Here is a 16,876-nt window from a genome sequence, read left to right as displayed (position 1 = left end):
GTCTGTATGCACAAATCTAGAACTACCACAGTCTGTCATGAACCTAAGCGATTCAGTTTGCATGATACTTGCATGGAATGAGGAGAAGTGGAGAAATACTTACTTCCATGGAGTCTGAATTTCTCAGTGGTGTTCAGTTTGGAGAGAGCTGGATCAACAGTGGGGCAAGGAGGTTCCAGTAGCATGTAGTGTATGTATGTGTGCCTCTGGCTGAAAGCAAGATGATTGCTCGTGTTTGCCAATATCTGAAATCACTTGTTCCAAGGTGGAACTCGTACTGTTATGGCCTCTGGGTTACGGACCATAAATATTCTTGCTTTAGATTCACCATGCTCTTAGCTTTCTAACATTGAATAGTTACAAGGGTGATGCTTAAACTAGAAATGTTAAGACCAAGGCTTTTTTCAGTCATGCTGCAGTTGCAGTTAAAGCTGAGCTCCAAGAGGAAAGCAGCGTGTTCTGTCTAAAGTGTCCTGCGCCTCTGCTGTTTGCTTTCACAGGTGGGATTTTGAAAAAAAGCGCGAAGCTCTTTTTCCGCCGACGACATCAGCAGAAGGATCCAGGAATGAGTCAATCGCACAACGATCTTGTCTACCTGCAGCAGCCATTGTCAGAGGAAACGCGCAAAAAGGGAGGCACACTTTCACGTATTCTGAACAGAAAGCTCCTTTCCAAAAACAAAAGCAAGAACAAACTGAATGGTGCTTCGGCAGAACCATACGTATAGGACTCAACACTCTCTGATGGAATACTTGCACATCAGTTGACCAGTTGTTTACAGAGCAGTACTAGAGAATACAAATACAGCTGATGACTTGCCTAAAATTATGTTCACTAACATAGTGGTCCAGGAATAAACAGCTTGTCTTTTTTGTTTATTTTTCCAGAACATTTTTTCTCTCTCCTTATAAAGCTGCTCCCCCAAATACAAGCAGTGCTAATTGTGTTATGGCAGCTTTTGGAGGACTGTGTGGTTTATTGTAGGAGTTGCTGGAGGACGGGCAATGGTGCAGGTGGAGAGGACCTGCGTGTGAGCACCTAGTTTACATTAGTGGGGAGCTGAGAACTGAAACATCATACCTGCTATAGACGACTGAACCACTCTAAAGAGAGAAGATACCACTGTGCTTCCTTACTGCAGCCTGGAATAGTAGCAACGCAAGTCTCAACTTGATTTTCTAGTCAGGCTGAAAGGGAAAAGAGAGACCCAGATCCAGTTTGCATTGTCATTTGGAAACTGGTAAGTTTTCAGAAGCAGAACTAAAATGCTGATTAAGATAGCCTACTGTAATAACTGTAGCCTGCTGTAGTAACTGCTCAGTCCATGTAGGTGGAGAGATGCCTTTGACAATTAGCCATAAATCAATAAATTATGCAAATACTTATACTAGGATATTGTTTAATGTTCTGTGCATAAGTTATGCTTAAAAAAACAGAACTTTTTTTAAAGTCTCGCGTCTTCTTAAAGACTTGAGTCTACTCACAAACAAAACATTTGCAAATTCTTGTATGTAGCTTTTCTTCCCTGTGTGCGAAGCTGCGTTGCTAATGCAAAAACCTGTCTTAGGGGCTCTAATTCCTTCTCCCGTGTACTTGTTAGACAAGTGTGTTAACCATCATATAAAATGCAAAGCTAGGAGCAATAAGTGATGAATAGAGCATATTTAATCCTGTAATGCTTTTCATTAGACAGCTTGTTTTACTTACCAAACGCTTACTGAGATCTTAGAAAACACAGCTGTGAAGAGAGCTTTTGAAAAAGTAGTAATAACAATTCCCTTAGTCATCTTTCAGTTTCTAGATCTACCAGTGTTGTCACCTGGTGAGTGGTTGGTTGGGTGAGGTTTTTTTACTTTTTTTCCTCATTAAATATTACAGCTGGTTCCTTAAAAGGAAAAACTGATGAAAGTAAAGGCATAGTTCTTGTTTTGGCTATGAAGCCAAATGTCAGTCAGTATTTCACAGGTACCATCTTTCATGCATACCTGTACTTTTCCATCGTGTACATTCCTACTGAGGACAAAGGGCCAAGCCTGTTCTCTTTAGCCAAGAAAAACATCCATTCCATCTAAATTACTGACATGAATGGATGACAGATTTGTGCCTGCTTTGGCAACAGTGATCCCCTCTTCTCCCCCTCACCTTTCCTCCCCTTAAGACATCCAACACTTTGGCAGATATTTGGGCTTTCAACTTAAACCATTCTTCAAAAACAGAAAGTCACTGAAGAACAGAAACACATTTCAAAACTTCTGGTGGACTGTAGATTCCTTGGTAAATACTTTTACAAAGAATATAAAAGTAGAGCGGTTTGGGATTTTTTTTTTACCAACATAATATTAGAAGAAATAAGCTGTCAAAATCTTTTAACTGAGCCTACTGCTGCAAAATACCTTTTCTGTGCAACCTTGTAAAATCACTGTGGCAGTACAGCAGTCCGGACTATCAAATAGTTGTACACTTAAGCATGCTGCTTATTATGAAAACACTTGAAGGCATTTTAGTATTCTCTGTTTTGAAAATTGGTTACAAACGAGTCTTCTACGGCTATGATGTGCTTGGAAATCCCAGTTCAGTAATACAGGTTTGTCCAGCTTGTATGTGCTTGAAAAATTTTGTTTATTGTTAATTTAATACAAAGTAGAAGTTAGTTTTCTTCTTTTGTTCTACAGTGGTTCATGATAGGAACATTTGAAAACCCTGATGTTACGTTCTCTCAACATACACTTTTTCGTTTGACTTGACAAGGAGCACTTTGCATGATGGGGCAGGGTGAGGGGTCAAATCCCTGTTTTAAATGCTCAGTCTTGTTTGCTGAAGAAAAAAAAACACAATTGGTCACTGAGTTTAAGAAATGAAAGTGAGAGTGAGCTCCATAGCACCCTCTTACACTGAAAGCGAAAAGCTGTGGAATTGGGAATGTAAAGGGAGCACAAAACACTACTTGAAGTCTGCTTAAATTACTGAACTGGGATTTTATTTTACAGAAGCTTTATCATGTACTGTAGAATGGGCTGGAAATAACACTGAATAACTTGCTTGTAGCTCACCACAAAGAACAGGTACACACCGAATAAGTGTTTTTTGGTTCCTCTTTCTTAAGGTCTTGGTGATTGTCTAAATGTGTGTCTTGATGGTGGGAACCAAGAACATTCTGTACGACAAACTGTGTAAAGGTTTGGGCTCACATATATTGAGAGAGGATGAATTTTTAAGACAAGGAAAGCAAGGCATTCGGGGTACAAAGGGAATTTTGTTTTTTAATTGCCTTCACTCCTCAGGAAGATAAACATTGTTTGGTTGATGTTTGACCTCCATATCTGGCTAGTATGTTCCTCACTTCTTCCTACTCTTCTACAAATAATTTATGTCCTGTTGTAAGAACAAGCTAAAGTACTACACACAAAGGGACGATTGAGTCGCTCAGTTGTGACAACCCAAAAGGCCCATAATATTGAATCCCGCTTCCCCATTTAGTGATTATTAAGTTGTTATTTAAGATCAGGAGATCTAAATATGTAATTTTTTTGTGTACTAGTATTTAGGTCAGTGGGAGTCGGATCCAAACAAACCAGCGGGAGCTATGTTACAGGTTTGAGTAGGGAGGACTCGATTTGTGAACTGGCATAGCTAACACTGCGAGGTATCCTGTCAGGTGCTGGATATTTCCTGTGCAGTTGTGTGAAGGATGCTGGAGGGAATAATTTTGCTCTTTTATGTTTTGCAATCTTCATAATTTTTATAACTACATGTTTGAACAGTAGAACAAATCTGTGCATGATATTACACTAAAAACTTGTTTTCTGTCTTCAAATTTAATTACTTCAGAACAACAGCTTGTATACAACTTGTTAAATCTTTCTTCCTTTTTGCCCCTTTACTTACACTTCTGTGTTTCTGGATATTCTGTACAGCAAAGAAGGCATGGTGTTTATTTTACAAGGACAAAGAGATGAAAGCTTGCTTTTCCTTTCTGAAGAATTTTTCTGCCTGTCATTGAACTTCATTAATCTGTGTTTATGTGGTTTGTTTTGCTTTATGACATTTTAGCTTTTCATTTGCCATGATGGAGACAACATGCATCCTTGCCTAGCCAAAATTTGCCTTGGCTTTAGTGTGAATTTTGACCCTCTAAGCAGTACAAGAATTAATTTTCTCTTTGTAGATTAAAGCAATAAGACTACCTGTATCTCAAGTGTGAATACAAGTGACTGAGATCACTTTAAAAGTCATTTTAAAGAGAAAGGGTTGTTTATCCACCAGTATTTTGTATCCAATTCACCCCAGGAAGAAATTACAGTCATTTCACTCCTAACTATATATATGAAACTTGTGAATCTTAGGTGACAGGAAGGAGAAGAAATGCCATATTGGGAAAAAAAAAGTTCATATTCATTTAAAAAGCAAAATACCTTTGGCAAACTTCTTCAGCTTAGTGGACAGGTCATAAACAGTGCAGGCATAAATACTGGGCTTTATTCTTATGCTTTCTGTTAGATTTTCTTTTTCCCCTGCTCACTTTTTGGGAGAGAGGCTGGGGCTCCAGGTTATACACACCTGTAGTTACTGCCTGGCTCTTGAGAGGTCTTGGCTTCCAGCACTGCTTTTTTTGAAGCATTCTATTGCCCGGCAATGGTACCAGTTTTGAGGATCAGTGAAATTTTGCAGCATTTCATGCTGCTGCATCTCCTTGCTGGCTCTAGGTCGTTTTCATGTGAAAGCTTTCTGCCATGTATTTCTTGTAAAGTTTTGGTGTGCTTGATATGCAAAGTATCATACGAAAAAGCAAAGTGGACTACGTAAAATGCTACCAGATGTGTATGGGGAGGCAAAATAAGAGTCTTGCTCTTGTTTTAACATCTTTTTCAGCTCTGGTAGCTCTAGGTGTTACAAGGAGCAAGAGCTCTACACAAGGTGGGAGCCGCATGGCTTTTTCATTTTAGTTTATTGCAGGTTCTGAATTGTAGAGCTGAAGTTTGAGATAAGCGCTTATCCTGGTACAGAATTAAGTATACCGTAGCTCCAGGCAAAGACATTCCCCGTGTGAGTGGGAACAGCTGACCTCGTGCTTTGACCTCCACAAGATCAAAGTGGATTTATTCCTGTGTTTAAAGTCAGCATATGCTTCTGTACATTGCCAAGCCACAGCCTTGGTGACAAACAACTCAAGATTAACTAGATAACAAGGGTGGTTACTTTTAAGTTAAGGGTGAATAATATTTCACTCAGGATATCCAAACTGCTACTATGCAAGGTGTGAAAATAACTGAGAAGGATGGGTCTGAGGTCTTTCCAATACTATAACTCTGTATTTCCCAATAATGTATTATGCTCTGATATTCCAGGTGGGATAAAATTTTTTTTTTCTAGCATTCAACTGTGATAGTCACTTCTTCTGTGGTGGGTTTTTATTTCTTTTCTCTGTGTGTACACAAAATTAAGTTGGTGCGATTAAGAAGTCTATGATGTACAGATTTATTATATCACTAAAAAGCCTGAGAAGAGGATTTTTTAAATAAATAACTACTGCTGTACAAACAATAAAAGCCAATTGTCTCTGTGTGTTGTGCTGTCTTACGTACCTAGTCAGCCAAGCGTAACAGATCGTTTTTTGCTCTCCTTCACTAACTTGACCTGTTGCTTAACACAGTCTATTTACCTGTTTATTCAGGAGCAGAGTTCTCCACCTACGCTGTGCCAACACTGTGCGTTGTTTCTGATAACCCTGGCCATATCAGGTAGCTCCTTCTTTTTCCTTGAGAAATCCCCTGAAACATGGACTGAGTGGGAATCTGATGGAAGAAGGAATTGTGAAACTCAGTGTGGTTACTCCTTATTTTTCCTCTCAGTTATGTTGTATTATCCTGAAACCATTTGTAATTTTAGGGGCAAAAGGGGAGGAGGGTTAGAGCCTAGATCCTGTATAGAAGACATCAGTACTAAATAAGGTTCTCTTGTGATTATTTTACTGAAAAAGTTATGTTCTGAATTAATGTTGCCACAAAGCCCTAAAAGACTGAGGGAAAAAAAAAACCAACAAACCACCAAAAATAGGCATTCACATTAAAATAGCCATGGTAAGTGTTTTTATTTTCCTTCCAAAAGTGAGTGTTGTACCTTCTTTTTGCAAGGAAATTGTACATTACCTTACTGGGAGTTGCTGCCCACATTTCTGTGCCTCTTTATTTAATATTCTTGAAGGGCTTAGCTGAAATTTCCTAATAGTCTCCCAAAGAACCTTCTTACTTTTCCTTCCTGCTCTAATCTTGTGAATTTTTTTAACTTGTGTGATGCCATTTGTGTACACTAGCAAAAGTGACAAGACCTGTCGGAGAAAGAGCAGGACTGGATGTGGCACTAAATCTGGCACCATACTCTGTCGTCCAGGTCATCATTCTTAAACAATTAATAGAAGGCATCTTCATTTTTTTTAATCTCTCTACTGCAGTGAGCCTGGCTTAAGAAATAGAAATGGAAATCCTTTTGGAGCTGCAGGATCCAGACTCACATGCATTGTAAATTCACCCTGCTTCAGCTAGGAAACATACAGATAACTATTCTGAATTGGTTAATGCTTATTCTGACAGAGTGAATGCACTGCAAGTAGGATAACCACTCTTGTGCGCTGCTTGCTGGAGAAACCTAGGCAGAGACAGCATTGTGAATGTGAATATGCACTGAGATGTACTGGGAAAATAAGTAAAAGCAGACTATACAAAACTAAAGGCCAGTTGGCTTTGGTCTTTGGAAAAGCACATGCAGTTAGATCCTTGAAAAACTTCCCTTACTACTCCTGTGCTCATTGAAAACTTCTTGTGTGTCATTTTTAAAGAATAAAAATTCTTTAAACAGGAGAGGTCCTGTTTTGCCAAGAAGCAACATTTTCAAAATTGAAGTGCTGCGTTGTTTCAGTTTATCCAAGCACTTAACAAGAAAAGAGTCACAATGCTCTCTGCACATCCCTCTTGAAACTGGGTATTTGCACAAAAGGGGATGCGGGATGGGTAAGGTGAGAAGTGAGAAAGGGCCTGGCCTTAGCCAGCTGTTGATGACATAGCCGTGAGAAGAGCACATCACCTGGAGAGGACAGAGCTGGAGCCTGCTTTCAATCATCTTTGAATCTTCAAGGATGCTTTTACTGTGAAGACTGGCAAGTCACACCACAGCAGCAGGGAGCACAGTGTATGGCTTTGGGGGGACTCCATTGTAGGCAACACTTCTCACACTTCTTGAGTACAAAAAGCATAAGTACTTCTTGGGCTTGGCCTCTGCCCTGGAGGGGTGTTCTTGACTGCACAGTGCACCTTTCAGCTGAGAGAGGGGTGAGCATCGCAGTAACCCAAAGTGGGGGTGTAAAACCCCTTGAGCTGAGGGCACCAAGTCCACGTCCTGTATTTCCTGGGCACCACGTCTCAGCGCTATAAAAAAAATAGGCATCGCCGGTTGTTCCTGAATGGCGTGTGTGGCCATGCCCTTTACTATCGAGCACAGCAGGGCTGGGCCCTGATAACATCCTGGTAACGCAGCGCGGACCTTGTTTGCCTCAAGGAGGCCTGGGCACGGAGGAGACAAGCGCTCAGGTACTCGTTCCTGGCTTAACTGAGGAAAAACCGTAGGCACTACAGCCTGCCGGGTGCCCGATGCGGCAATTCTCTGAACCCCTGAAGCCTTTTTTGACAGGCTGCTTTTGGGACTCCAACCTCGTGGCTGGCAGTGTCCGGGAGGAGCAGGGGGGAAAGCCAGCTTGTGCAACCCGGGTGCTAAGCCAGGAGCCAGGTTCAACGGCAGCCACCCTGCCCTAGCCCAGCCCTGTGGGAGCCCGCCGGGAGCGGGGCGGCCGCCCGTCGCACAGGTGTCGTCCCCGCCCGGAAACGGTCCCGGCTGGGGGGAGCCAGGGGGACGAGGGCGCCGAGTGAGGGGCAGCAGCACTGCCGCCGCCCCGCCCGCCCCTTCCTCGGCCGCTCCCCACCGCCCCCCCGCTAACGGCGGCAGCTCCCGCCGGGGCGCGGGCCGCGCGACCCTCCCCGCAGCCACCGGACTACACTTCCCGCCGTCCTTTGCGGACGGCCGCCCCGGCTTCCGGTGGCGCGTGGTTTCCGGAGCGGATCGGAACCCGGAGTCCGGATCCGATCCGGGTCTGGCCATTCCCCAGGCAGGTAACGCCGGTTCCTCGCGCTCCCGCCGGCCGCCCCGCGCCCCATCTCCCTCCTCCTCCCGCTCGCCCGGGCACACGCGCGGGGCCCTCCCCGCGGGACCCCCGCCTGGCCGCCCCGCGCCCGCCCGGCCTGCCGCGCCTCCTCTCGCCGCCCCGCAGCTCCCCAGGGTCGAGGCGGGGACGGCGGCGAGGGCTCCCGGGGCGGCGGCGCTCCCGCCGCCACCTCCTCCTCCTCCGCCGCCTCCTCCATGCCGCCTGTTCTTTGTTACAGCGGCCGCGCCGCGGCGCGCGGAGGGAGGGCGGTAGGGAGGGGGGCGAGGCGGGTCCGAAGCAAAACCCGGCGGAGCCGCTCCCGGATCCCGGGCCGGTTCCCGCCGCCCGACGGGCTCCTGGCGGCTGCGGCGCCGTCGGTCCCGCCGCTCAGCGCCGGCCCTGACCGCGGCGGGAGCGGGGCCGCGCCGAGGCCTCACTCCCCCCCCCCCCCCGCCCCGCACGCACTCGCACCCCTCGCGATGCCGGCGGCTGGGCCGGTAAAGCCGTTGGTCCTGGGGGGGCGCAGGCCCTGCGAGGGAAACGGCCCCGTTGGGGCTGGCGCCGCCGGGCCGAGGGGCTGCAGTGGCCGCGGGGCGGGCAGGGCCGCGCCGCGCCGCTCGCTGCGGGAGCGGGGAGTGCCGCGGCGGGACACGGATTGGCCTCGGGGTTGGCGAGGGGAGTGGAGGGGGGGGCTGTTTCCAGGTGTGAGGGCGGGATCCACAGGGAAGGGGAGGCAGCTCCGGGAGCCGGGTGCGGGCGCCGGCCCGTAGCGCTGCCCGCCGCGGCCCTGGCTCTCCGGGTGCCTGCCTTCTGGAAGGAGGTGCGGCGCGTTCATTGCAAGACAAAAGGAAGGAAGCCCCAGCCTGCAGTGCAGGGTACGCACGGGTTTTCTGCAATACGCTCGTGTTCTGCTCACGTTCGTTAAACTTTGCATATACTTCGTTCCCCCTAGGCGGGGTGAACGTGATCGCAGGAGAAGTTGGAAAGGGCAGGTGGCATAAACTCAACACCCACTCTGTTACTCTGTGCCCCTGCAAACTGATAAAGAAATTGTCCCCTTCTCAACAATAACTGATAGAATGGTTGTAATTTTTTAGAAATACGAGGCCTCGCTGCACCGTACATGATGCCTCACCAGGTAGTTTCCGATTACTTTGAGCAGTAGCGTGAACAAGCCAGGCTGCGTCACAAAGAAACCAAAGCATATTTTTGAGTGCATTCTGCTTGCACAGCTGTATTGGCAGTACCCATCCGCTTGTGTTTTCGAGTTACTTATCCGCACTAGTAGAAGCCTATTCCAGAACTTCAATGGAAAACTGAAGAAAGAAGAAAGGGAAACTTTAATTTTATTTTGCTGGTCATTAAATTCAAATACAGATTAATTTTGTTGTTTTTTTTTTATTCTTAACCTGTTTGCAAGATCAAAGTTACTCAACTTAGGACTGGAGCCTGATTTCTTTCTTCAGCAGTTTATAAGGGGAAGTATGCTTTTACACCAGGTCTTGGTTTTTTTCATAGCTTATGGCTCAAGTGTTCCCCTGACGCTAACACAACCTGCCGTGCTCGGCAAGCAGACACCTGTGACCCTTCAGCCCCTCGGTGTCTTCATTTGGGTTCCCTTGAGTCTCAGAAGTCTTCAGAGGCCCGTGTTGCAGCTGGAGTTTGTGTACTTACCTGTGCCCTCTACTCCCGGGCACAAAGTCACTCAGTTATTATACAAGCAGAAAATTCTGATTTTCTGCTGTCAGAATTAAGCCTTGTACCTGTGGTCTGGTTTCTTCCGTGTAGCTTTTCACCTGATCATTCACTGCCGATGACTGCTCTCTGTTTTGTATAAAAATATCTAGAATTCCCAGAAGGTTTGTTTATCTCTGCAAGACAAGAACATAATTATGTGCAGCAGGTTGAGTGACTTAATGCAATATTTTTCTGATACAGATGCTTGAAAAGAAAGAGAAAAAAATCAGACATGGCTCAGAGCAACAGTGGATGAGGGTAAAAGGCTCTGAAGTCTGTCTTCAGTGCCATCATCATGTGAGCTAGCGTGCCGCTTCGTGACTCCATTTACCGGCTGGAGCAGGTGGCATGATGTCATTTATTTCTTAAACTTCAGAAACACAGTTGAGATTTGTGAGGAATTTTGAAGCCTGTGCGTGAAAAGTAGTATGTGTCTGCAAAGCAGAGTAGTTAAACCTGTTTTGGGGCAATTCTTCCTTTCTTACACTATCTGTGAAGTAGGAAGGGAGAAAAAAAATATAAAGACCATGCAGGAATTTGTAACGAGTGCAGATACTAATGCCATGTAGTCCTCTTTTTTACACCTGCGTGTTGAGGTGTGAGTTTATTTGTTTCACAGCAGGTTACCCATTCGTGTTTATTTCAGAGCATAGCAGGTCATTGTGCTGAGCGTAGGAAAGCTGGATGACCAATCAGAAATTTTATGATGTGGAAAATGAAAGTACTTGCTGCAAAAATGAAAATTGCGCTAATGCAGACAATAACCGAGATGTAGTGTCCTTATCAACTACATGAGGTATATTTGAGGGACCCTTACGCTGTCTCCCCATCACCTTGAACATGCTAGTAGGATTTCTCCGCCCCTCTGTTGCTCTTCTCATCTGACGGCCCCTAGAACAAGCCTGACGTGGCTGCTTCTGTAATGCCGCGTGTCATCGGTCTGCTGCTTGTGAGGAATGCGACGCAGGAAAGTCCTAGAAGGCGAATGCCTTTGGCGAGCAGGTCACACAGCAGTGTTGCTCGTCTTGCTGCACTGTCCCCTGCATATCTGAACCATTGACCGAGAAGATTATTTGTCAGTTCAGCCATATTTAGGATTAAAGTCTTGGCAGGACACAAACTGACTAAAAATAACTGGACGTCCACCTCCTGAAATAGTGCAGCGCATCCACAAACCGTCTTGGTTAGAAAGGAAAACAAATCATTTTCTACATCAACCCGCTGTACGCTTTCTGTGGCTTGTTTTGCACTGCTGCACCCTGGGTTTCCCTAAATACCTGCTACATTGTTTATAGTGCTTTCAGGAAAAGAGCTTTTGGGAAATTCCCTGAGTTGCTGCTGGTTCTCAGCTTAAGTGTTCCATTATAGGAGTTTAGTCCCCAAAAGCTGTAGCTGAGAAAGGCCTAGCTTGTGCCACAGGTGGGCAGTGCTGGCCCCTTACCGGAGCAGCAGGGGTTGGGAGGGATGGTGCCATTGACTTTAAGTGGAGTTGTGGAGGGCAGTGCTTGGGACAGGCTGTGGGGGAATGCCAGGGTGCCCAGCGTCAGTAACCAAAATCCTCCTTAGGCTGTTGCCCATATAACTGAGCAGCAGGATCCCTTCTGCCGTGACCGAGAGCCGCAGCAACCAGGTGTCCCTTTGTATTCCCATCAGTTGCCCTACTGGCTTTACGCCCAGTGCACCTCTGTGTGGCGATGGGCTGTCCTTTGCTAATTGGGAGTAGCCTGCGGATTGGTGAAGGAGCCCATTTGCCACTTCTGATGGAGGCTTGAGGTGGAGCAGCTGGTGGCTGTGTATCAGACATTGCTCCCTGGCACACGCAGGTGCCATCCTGGCGTTAGCAGCAGGCTTGGTGCAACTATGGGGTTGTGTGGGACAGGGACTTCACTTGTGCTGAGAAGTCATCAGAGCCGGTACCTGTGCAGAAGCATCTGCTGCTCCGGGCTCCAGCCTGAGGCACATTTCCACGTCCCAGCCTGGCAGAGCATGTGAAGCATCAGAGTTCAAGGGTAAACTTACAACAGAAACTGCTGCTCCTACGCTGATCCTGACTAAGGTCTGTGCTTGTGTGTGTCTTTGGCTTGGCTTTTGTTGTTGTAGTGTCACGTGCTTTACCTTTTTTCAAACAGGGCTCTGCTAGCTTAGTGTGTCTTCGTTCATGTTTTCTCTCCTCCTGTCCTCCCTCTCACAGGTTCAGTCTCCTACTCCTTTCTATTTTCTTCTCGGCCAATGTGCTTGCTGTTTCTGCAGCCTCATTCTCTCTTAGACTTGGCTCATGAAGTTTGTGTTGCTTTGCCTCTCACTGGGGCATTGGGGAAATTGAAAGGCTTTTCATGGTTAGAGAAGGGAAAAATATCTTCTAGACCCTGCTTGTGTCATGATCTTAGCGATACTTAGTCACAGACTACTTGCCAACTATCATTTAGAATCATAGAATCATAGAATGGTTAGGGTTGGAAGGGACCTTCAAAGGTCATCTAGTCCAACCCCCCTGCAAGGAGCAGGGACATCCCCAACTAGATCAGGTTGCTCAGAGCCTCATCCAGCCTGGCCTTGAATTAGATTGTCTAGACGTTGAGGAGCAATAAATAGTGTTTATGCAAGTTTTTAATACATACTGCCAAAACTGATTTATAAAAGTGAATATAGATTATCCTTATTTTACAAGTGAAAGTAAATTGGTGAGTTACCATTTCATGGAACATCAGTGACAGAGAAGGGATTTGTTTTCCCAGGTTTTCTGATGCTTGTTACCAGAGTATACCTCTGCCTTTGGAACAAATCTGTGATCATATCTGCAATTTTTAGGTTCTTAAGCTTATTGTGTTTATTAAATGAGTAATCTACGCTTCAGAAATAATTTTTTAAGCTACTGTTCAATAAAATTTAACACCAAACCAGATGGGCCTTGTTTCTGCAGTGGTGTTTGCTGGCCTGGATTAGTCCTCTGGCCCTGCTTGTTCTCAGGCTCCCCAGGAGCTTGTAGCAGGGAACGCACGGAAATGGCTGGGGGATGGTGAGAGGAGGGATGGGGAACGGCATGAGACAGCATTGCCTCAGGGAGAAACGCCTGTGAACCTACAGGCATTGGGGCTTCTTGGTAGTGATTTCAGCTACACACGTAATGATACAGTGGTCACTGGGGGATTTTTAGCAACTTTATTTTCTTTAACTTTCTATTGATTCTCCTGCAGGGGTAGTAATGTGTTTAGGTATGCTCGGGGTCGGTCAGCGTCATTACTCCATAAAGGGATGTTTCAGTGATACGGAAAGTAAAAGTCATTCAGAACTAACTTCATCTTTTGTGTTTTGGCAGGTTTAAAAAATGGCTGAAGATGGCAATGAGGAGACTGTGTTTATTTGTAAGTATTTGAAAGGAAAATTATCTAACTCTCATGACGCGACTTGTCTACGAAGAATGTTTGAAATTAAAGACTAAAACAGACTAAGTTTTTGCTTAGAGTAGTATTTATGTAAAGGAAGCTCAAACAGCTTTTGGAGGAGTAGAGAGAGGGTTGCTCATTTTAAGCGTACACATTCTCCTGGTTTTGTTGGCAAACACACAAAGAGACCTCTGAATGTGAGTTAGCAAACAGCTTTTTCCTTATTAAGTAAGTGAGATTGAAGGCCGAAGCCCTTCGTTTATACAGCCAGCTTTAGCAACCGAGAGTGTCTGTGGGGAACGCTGACCTCTAGCCTGAGTTAAAGATCCAGATCTCCACAGGAGGAGGATGCAGGCTTGTTGTTCTTTCTGGACAAGCCCAGGTTGAGATGCACCAACTGCCCTGACAAGTCTCATTCGTGGCATTCACTGTGTTTTCTTGTGCCTCCGTGGCTAGGCCTGCGTTTCGTGCAGTTTGGCTTTGTGGTCTGCCTTCTGCTGCGTAACCCTGTGTGCCAGACTGGGCTCTGTGACCTGGGATCTGGACGCATGGGGCCATGGTGTGTAAATAGAGGCTGCAGCGGTGGTGTACCCAGGGAGCGTGGTGGGTAGGCGTCCCATGCTTGATGGAGCTTGGCTAGTAGGCTTGTTCCCCTGTGGCATACTAGCCCTGCAGCCTCTTGTTTGTCACCAGCCTGGACATGCAGGATTTGATGTTACAGTGGGAAAAAGTTAAGAGATGTAGAGTCCGCTTACCTACTGGTATGAGCAGATATTGTGGATCTGATCTGAGAGGAGCAGAATGGAGCATATGTCTTTGGTGCTATGGATCCACAGTCTTTTACCATTGTTGGCTCCACATCTGCACATTGACCTTGTGACAACTATATTGGAAAGTTTCACTTTTCCCTCCACAACAGATTCACCAGGGTTCCTTCAAAAATAGCATTGACTCAACAGGCATTTTTATTGAGTTGCAGATACCAGTAGTGAAGTTACCTTATCTTCCCCTTCATAAAAAGACCCTGGTGGATAGCAACAAGTATGGGCATCTGATATCATTCTCTAGTTGCACAGATAAAAGATGTCACGCAACGCAATTTTCCCCCTTCCAGTGGAGGTTGTGGTCATTAAATTTCTTGAGCTTTCTTGTGCTCTTTCTAGGTTTTTCCCTTAGGATACGGGGACTGGTTATGTTCTGAAAAAACAAGTTGTTATAAATGATGCTGTGCACTCCCATAGTTAACATCATTGAATACGTATTTCACTGACATAAGATCATTTTTAAATATTTTTAATAGAAGTCTATGAATATACTCCCCCCGGGGTATTTTACCATTTATCCCATGCTTAGTTTTGTGTTTCTCCTGTGGCTGTAATCTGTTGAAAGTGTCACATATGGTGAGCGTAACAGCCTTGGGGAATGTCTGCTGTAAGGCATCCCCTTAGATTTTGAGAGACATGCTACACAATGTCAGTATCATATTCTCCCTGCTTTGATCATTCATCCGCAAAGAAGTGAGAGAAATGTGTCGCTTATTCCCACAAATAGTTTTGGACAGTGCTGGCTGCACCTTGTTGAACCTGCGCAGTGGCTGTCTTTGCAGAAGTGAGGGGTGCCTAGGTGCAGTCGAAAGATAAGGGGAATGCCAAAGTGCTTTGTTTCCTTGGGCAGCAAAGCCCGTTTAAGAAGCTGTCACTCCGGCTATTCCTTGCTGTCCATGTTGGTTTTGACAACCCTTTGTGGATGATAATCCAGTTCTTTTCAGCAGTTGGGTTTGTACATTCCTCTGTGGCTCCTCCGCCCTCTCTGGTTTTGGAAATTTATATTTAGCCCAGATTATTTCAGTAACATTAAGCGCAGTGTGAGCTAGAGGCACACCTACGAGGGGTGGTGATATGGTAAACAGTGCAGGTCGGCCGAGGCCATTTGGCTGTAGGCTTAGTTTTGATGCTAGTGCTGTGTAGATAGCACTTGCCCGCTGATCCTTTCCTCTGATACAGCTCTCTGGTGCTGTACAGCGAACTAGACTGGTAAATTCATTCAGCTGAAAGACAAACTGATGGGAAAAGCTGGTTGTTTCATTCCTTGGTTCACCAGAAGGCAGCACAAACAGCTGTACAGGAAGCAGCGGCCAGGCTTGGGGGTTGCACAAGCTGGTACAGCCGTTTGTGAGATATATGTGGATTTTCACTGCTAAGCTGTTTGCCTTGTCAGAAGAAGAAACAACATGGAGTTGTGCATTGTGGTGTGGGATCCCTTTTCCACATTTTAGAAGAAATCTTTTTGTTGGTTCACTGGAAGGGAGAGGTTTCCAGTTGCAGTACAGATTAGCTTTGCTAGAGGAGACATACCCTGGAATGACATGGCTTTTGTCTTGTTCTCTTCCCAAATAAGGTGTAACCACCCTCTACTTTGCATCCTTACTGGGGTTACCTGACTTGCCCTTGCAAGCGTGGAGCTCAGATGGAAATCACCCTATAGGAATATAACCCGTGTGCAACGAGCTCTTCTTAAGCTGCGTCAGCGTCTGACCAGGCAGGGCAGTTTGACAGCTATTTTTCACAGTGAGGCAATGTATATGCATTTGAAATCCTGTTAAGTTGGCTTATTTTAGAAAGCCTCAAATTATCCTGGTCTGAAAATTGTTTCTTAGGAACCATTCAGTTCTGAGTCATTTACAGCCACTTAAACTAGAAGTTAATTTAGGTAAGCTGACAGTGAATTAAGAAGTGGCCAAAGTGTATTGCACAGCCAGCTGACTTGTTTGGAAACCCACCAGAAAGTACCTTGGAGGTACCTCTCCCTGCGCTGTGGGTGAGGAGCGTGAGTGGGCCAGGCATGGCTGCGGGCAGAGCTGGGCTCCCACGGTGCGCTCGTGCCCTGCTGAGGCCCTGTGCCAGTTCTGCCTCTGCTACTGGGCTTAAGCCTCCTGTCACTAAAAAGACCACGCTACCTAAGCTGTTTCTAAAAGCCCGGGTTTTGCTGATGGTAATAATGTGGTTTTCTGTAGCTGCTAGACGTTATAGCACTTTATCTGAAGAATGATGCCATCTTTAAGCAGAATATTTACTGTAGATGTAAGGCAATTATTTGCCTTTGAGACAGGATTTAAACAATTATTTTCTGATAGCACTGATAACGTTGTGTGTTATCTCGCCTACACAGGTGCCAGCTACCAACTTGATGTTCAATTATATGTGTTCTTCTAGGCAAAATAAATAAACATCTGCCTTCATATGTATGTATTTTGCCTGGTGCTAGGTTTGTATTTGGCTCTTGAAAGGAGGAGGCAGCTGTCTTACAAAAAGTGTTTTCCATCAACTTTTCTGTATGCTGTCTGCTTCCTTGCAGGGTGCGAGGACTGTGGGCAGTACCATGATTCAGAGTGTCCTGAACTGGGCCCAGTGGTGACAGTCAAAGACTCCTTTGTATTGAGCAGGGCAAGGTAAGGAACATTTGTGTTAGTTTTGACTAACCCATGTTAGTTCTTCAAAGCGTATTTGCTGTTTAATGGCTGTCATGCTGACAGCTGAAAAGTGAAGTCCCAGTCTATGGAACGCACACG

The 16,876-nt window shown here is 45.7% G+C and overlaps 2 protein-coding genes across 10 annotated transcripts in view; both read left to right on the top strand.

Annotated features, from left to right (window-relative positions):
- The window catches only part of C2CD2 (C2 calcium dependent domain containing 2), a 37,011-nt gene extending 35,621 nt beyond the window's left edge, over window positions 1-1,390 (top strand). For all 3 annotated transcript variants that reach the window (XM_086765734.1, XM_086765727.1, XM_086765742.1), the window contains one exon: window positions 501-1,390. In XM_086765734.1, the coding sequence (XP_086621860.1) occupies window positions 501-727 (227 nt within the window). In that variant the 3' untranslated portion in view covers window positions 728-1,390. The remainder of the gene's footprint in view (window positions 1-500) is intronic.
- Window positions 1,391-8,101: 6,711 nt separating this feature from the next.
- The window catches only part of PRDM15 (PR/SET domain 15), a 37,880-nt gene continuing 29,105 nt past the window's right edge, over window positions 8,102-16,876 (top strand). For 4 of the 7 annotated variants that reach the window (XM_086765703.1, XM_086765688.1, XM_086765698.1 and 1 more), the window contains exons 1-3: window positions 8,103-8,156; window positions 13,242-13,287; window positions 16,663-16,756. In XM_086765703.1, coding sequence (XP_086621829.1) covers window positions 13,251-13,287; window positions 16,663-16,756 — 131 coding nt within the window. In that variant the 5' untranslated portion in view covers window positions 8,103-8,156; window positions 13,242-13,250. Of the gene's footprint in view, window positions 8,157-11,824; window positions 11,935-13,241; window positions 13,288-16,476; window positions 16,550-16,662; window positions 16,757-16,876 lie in introns of those variants that run through there. The other 3 variants (XM_086765671.1, XM_086765680.1, XM_086765710.1) reach the window with 3 other exon arrangements.

The sequence above is a fragment of the Chlamydotis macqueenii genome, chromosome 1 (assembly GCF_036417535.1).
Source record: "Chlamydotis macqueenii isolate bChlMac1 chromosome 1, bChlMac1.mat, whole genome shotgun sequence".
Classification (NCBI taxonomy): domain Eukaryota; kingdom Metazoa; phylum Chordata; class Aves; order Otidiformes; family Otididae; genus Chlamydotis; species Chlamydotis macqueenii.
Note: the sequence above shows the minus strand (reverse complement) of the source record. Positions and strands in the feature narration are given on the sequence as shown.